Below are 3,969 nucleotides of genomic sequence, written 5' to 3'. Positions count from 1 at the left end.
TGTGTGTGTGTGTGTGTGTGTGTGTGTGTGATATGGTTTTTGTCTATGGAGCCTGCTGTGACTTGGTGTTTCGTAACAGGATATCAGTTGTGCATCCCTGCATGAGTCATGCCAAGCTGACGTGGTTCTTGATTGTGAGAGACAGCTCAGACGGTGACGTGGAGAATTGATTCATTGGGCTTGTTCCAGTCTCTCCTGGCGAGCACGCCTAATTGAAAATTAAATTATTCTTTACGTCAAACTAGTTTATCTGAAATCACAACTGTAAAAATAAGCCGAATTTAAAATCCTTCTCTTCACATGCAAAGTCCTGAGTGATCATATTTTAGAGCGTGTGTGCTTCGTGGAATGGGAGGCAGATTCTTCCGCTGTAAGGCACCTCTCCTCAGGAACCAGCTCCCAGTTTAAGTTCAGGAGACAAACACATCCTCTCTGCTTTTAAGACTCATAACTTTTTGATAAGACTTGTAGTTAAAGCAAGATTAGGTGATATTAGTGGTTTTGCTACAGGCTTACGCTACAGAGCACTAAACTCCCTCTTTTTTACTCACAATGCATTTCTATGCCACTACAGCTTGTCATGAACTTTTTCTGTCTCTTTTTTCTCCCATAGTTTTGCCGCATTTCTTGTTTGTCAGCTCTTCTTTTTTGTCTTTTCTTTAAAGATTCTCAGCTGAGAATCATTAAAGCAATGATTAGAACTTCCAGTCAATGAATTAATTAAAACAGATTAATGTGAATTTCAAAATCTTATCTGGTTTTCCTATTTTCAGTGACATCAGCTTCAATGCCATGAAATTAACTAGGCTTTTAATTCTTTTCTTTCACTCTTATTTGCCAGATTTTTCAAGTAACCTATATTTGACAACAGCTTAATAAAAATGGAAATTCTGTTTTTAGTGTGCCACAAAAATATTTTTACCGGCCCCCATATGGCGCCCTCTATAATAAAAAATTCTGGAGGCGCCCCTGCTTTTCTTTTCCTTCACACCCCCTCCCCCACCACCTACAAGTCACACCTAATGGCCACTACACAACCTAAAGCACTTTGAAACTACTGTTTGTTGTGAATTGGCATCATATTGATCTTCTCTGTTTATGCACAGCAGATTCTCAAATGTGACACGTGGTATTAACTTTTGCAAGGAAGACGAGCTGATGCTTCTTTTCCCTGCCCCGTTCTGACCACCACCATCAGTTCCTCAGTAGCAGCGCAGACTACAAAAACAAATCCTGGGCTGATCCAGAGGCAGTCATTCATGAAATGACTTGGATATTTTATTAAATTCACAACCAAATGCCAGGATAACTCAAAGGAAAATTAAATCACCACAAATCACTCTAATTTAATGTAGCTGATTGAATAATTATTGGATGAGCTCCAAAACTTTATACCTGATGACATCAGCTACTCAGGTTTTATTGTTGTTCTCTGCAGGAGTTTAACCCCGAGGAGTTTTACCATCTGCTGGAGGCAGCTGAGGACCACGCCAAGGAGGGTCATCTGATGAAAACAGATATCCCTCGTTACATCATTGGCCAGCTGGGGCTTACTCGAGACCCGATTGAAGGTGGGTAGAGGAACTTTAAACAATTAACAGGTTTAAACAGGACCTATTCTAGACATTTATGAATTTATAGTTTTATCCTTAGTTTTATCACAATTCCAAATTATTCTTATTTATATCATGCTGGGCCTTGCTGTAGCCACTCATATCATATGATGCCTGATACAAGACATTTTAGCTTGTCTCCAGTGAGGCCTGTCCCACAGTTTGGGAACCACTGCGTTAAGCCAGCTTTCTTGTGATTGGCTGCTTCTCATAAACAGAAGGTTTAAATAACAGATGGGTGGGACTTCTGGAGTAAATAAAGGAAAGCAAAACAAGTCTCCTTATTAGAAAATAAAATGACTACCAGATTTTTTTGATCAAACATGTGTTTGTCATCAGATATGGTTTACTTGGAAAGTTATGACAGCGAGGGACCAGTGACACCTGAAACAGATGACTCCACAGAGGTGAGATCCAAAATGTTCCCCAGTCTGGTCGTTTCTGCTGGCTGAACGTGGCTGAAAGGTTGTTGAAAATGTTTTCATCTGCTGATGACTTGGCAAACAGGCTGGTGTCCATTCAATTAGCTCATTTGCACTGAGGCTGTTGAACCCGGATCCACCCCTTCCTTGAATCACATGGCCTCCAAATTAGGATAAGCAGACAAAAAACTATAATAAAAAACAGGAAGGAGGACATAGGAAATGCCTGGAGCAGGTTCTGCTTATCTGTGCAGACAATATAAATGTTCATCAGCAAAGACTAATTTAACAGGTGACAAAAATGATATAGAACGTGCTTTCTATCCTCCCACTGGATCATATTTAATCTTTGCATTGTGATCTTTGATCCACAGGGTAAGATGAGAGCAATGAAACCACCAGGAGAAGCAGACTTCCAGACCATCAAGCTGATAAGTAACGGAGCATATGGGTGAGCAGAGCTTTTCTCCCTCACATATGTGCTTTTTTTCCCTTTACAAGCACACAGAGCCAGTGAAAATAAAATGGTCAAACTGCATGCCTCTCTGGCTGTGTCTGCATGTGAACCAGCGCTGTTTACCTGGTGCGGCATCTGGAGACACGGCAGCGATTTGCCATGAAGAAGATTAACAAGCAGAACCTGATACTGAGGAACCAAATCCAGCAGGCCTTCGTAGAAAGAGACATTCTCACCTTTGCAGAGAATCCCTTTGTCGTCTCCATGTTCTGCTCCTTTGAAACACGTCGGCACCTCTGCATGGTCATGGAGTACGTAGAAGGTGAGGACAGGTCTACATGTGCAAAACAAAAAGTAACCCAATCAGTGACAGTCGTTTTACAGTTTACAGTCTGTCTAGCTAATATTTTAGCAACATTTTACATTATAGTATTTAAAACTAGAAAATGCATTTTCTGAAGAAACTGCTGTGTGAATGCTGATAGCTGAATGTTTTGAGTTGAAATGAAATAATTGCTGAATGTTAAGTTAAAAGTGTTGAATGAGATGAAAAATGCAGAATTTGTCACCTGAAAGTGCAGAACGGTTGAAAACTGACGTTCACACAGAAGAAGAAGTTGAAAAGTAGCTGAACATGTTTAAAATATAAATTAGAAAAAGCTAAGTAATTACAAAAGAAAATTTAGAGTCAGAAAGCATCTGAATTAATATTAAAAGTTCATATTCTTTTAATCACTGAATGACTGAAATGCGATCCCTCTATTTGGATCCACACAGTTTAAAAAGTTTACATCTCTGAGCTTTGGAAGACACGCTGTTGGAAAGAGAACAACAATGGCTACATTTTGAGGGTAAAATGATAGCTGTAGAGCAAACGCTGTTGACACAGCAGCAGTTAAAACAGAAGTTTTTAAGATTAATCTTGGCAGAGTGACAGACAGAGCTCATTTAAGGATGCAGGTGTGAGCCTGGCTGCTATAGTGACTCCAGCCAGTGGCACCAGAACAGAAAAGTGACTCTCAAACAAATGCTTCCAAAGACAAAACTACAAGCTGTATTGACAGAATTCCTTCACCGTGAGCGGCAGCAATGTCGAGTCTACACAATTCTCAGTTTTCATGCCTGTGGAGTTTATTATATGGACGTGGTGACAGTGTAAAGACAGCCTGTACTTCTGACTTTTAGACAAATTTTGGGAGCCGACTCTACTCTTCTATGGAAGAGTTCGATGTAGGAGGCTGTGCATTGGTGACATTTATGAAAGAACCATAACATCTATTACAATAATAATAACACTGAATGAAAGAGGGCAACAATGGCTACGTTTTGAGGGTAAAATGATGGCTGTAGACCAAAAGATAGCGTACAAAAAACATACGGAAGATGAAAAGTAGAAGAACAATACTGTGGATGCTTAATCAGCATCCACACTAATGATCGAGGCTATGGAGCACATATGTTTTCTAAGCCAGCGGTC

General features: G+C 40.1%; 1 protein-coding gene across 3 annotated transcripts in view; it reads left to right on the top strand.

Moving 5' to 3' along the window:
* The window catches only part of LOC102199674 (microtubule-associated serine/threonine-protein kinase 1-like), a 49,317-nt gene that overhangs the window by 34,692 nt on the left and 10,656 nt on the right, over window positions 1-3,969 (top strand). For all 3 annotated transcript variants that reach the window (XM_013912097.1, XM_013912096.1, XM_013912098.1), the window contains 4 exons: window positions 1,439-1,571; window positions 1,953-2,020; window positions 2,410-2,486; window positions 2,606-2,814. In XM_013912097.1, the coding sequence (XP_013767551.1) occupies window positions 1,439-1,571; window positions 1,953-2,020; window positions 2,410-2,486; window positions 2,606-2,814 (487 nt within the window). The remainder of the gene's footprint in view (window positions 1-1,438; window positions 1,572-1,952; window positions 2,021-2,409; window positions 2,487-2,605; window positions 2,815-3,969) is intronic.

The sequence above is a fragment of the Pundamilia nyererei genome, unplaced genomic scaffold, assembly GCF_000239375.1.
Source record: "Pundamilia nyererei isolate P.nyererei 1_Seehausen unplaced genomic scaffold, PunNye1.0 scaffold00081, whole genome shotgun sequence".
In the NCBI taxonomy this organism is placed as follows: domain Eukaryota; kingdom Metazoa; phylum Chordata; class Actinopteri; order Cichliformes; family Cichlidae; genus Pundamilia; species Pundamilia nyererei.
This window is presented reverse-complemented; position numbering and strand designations above follow the sequence as displayed.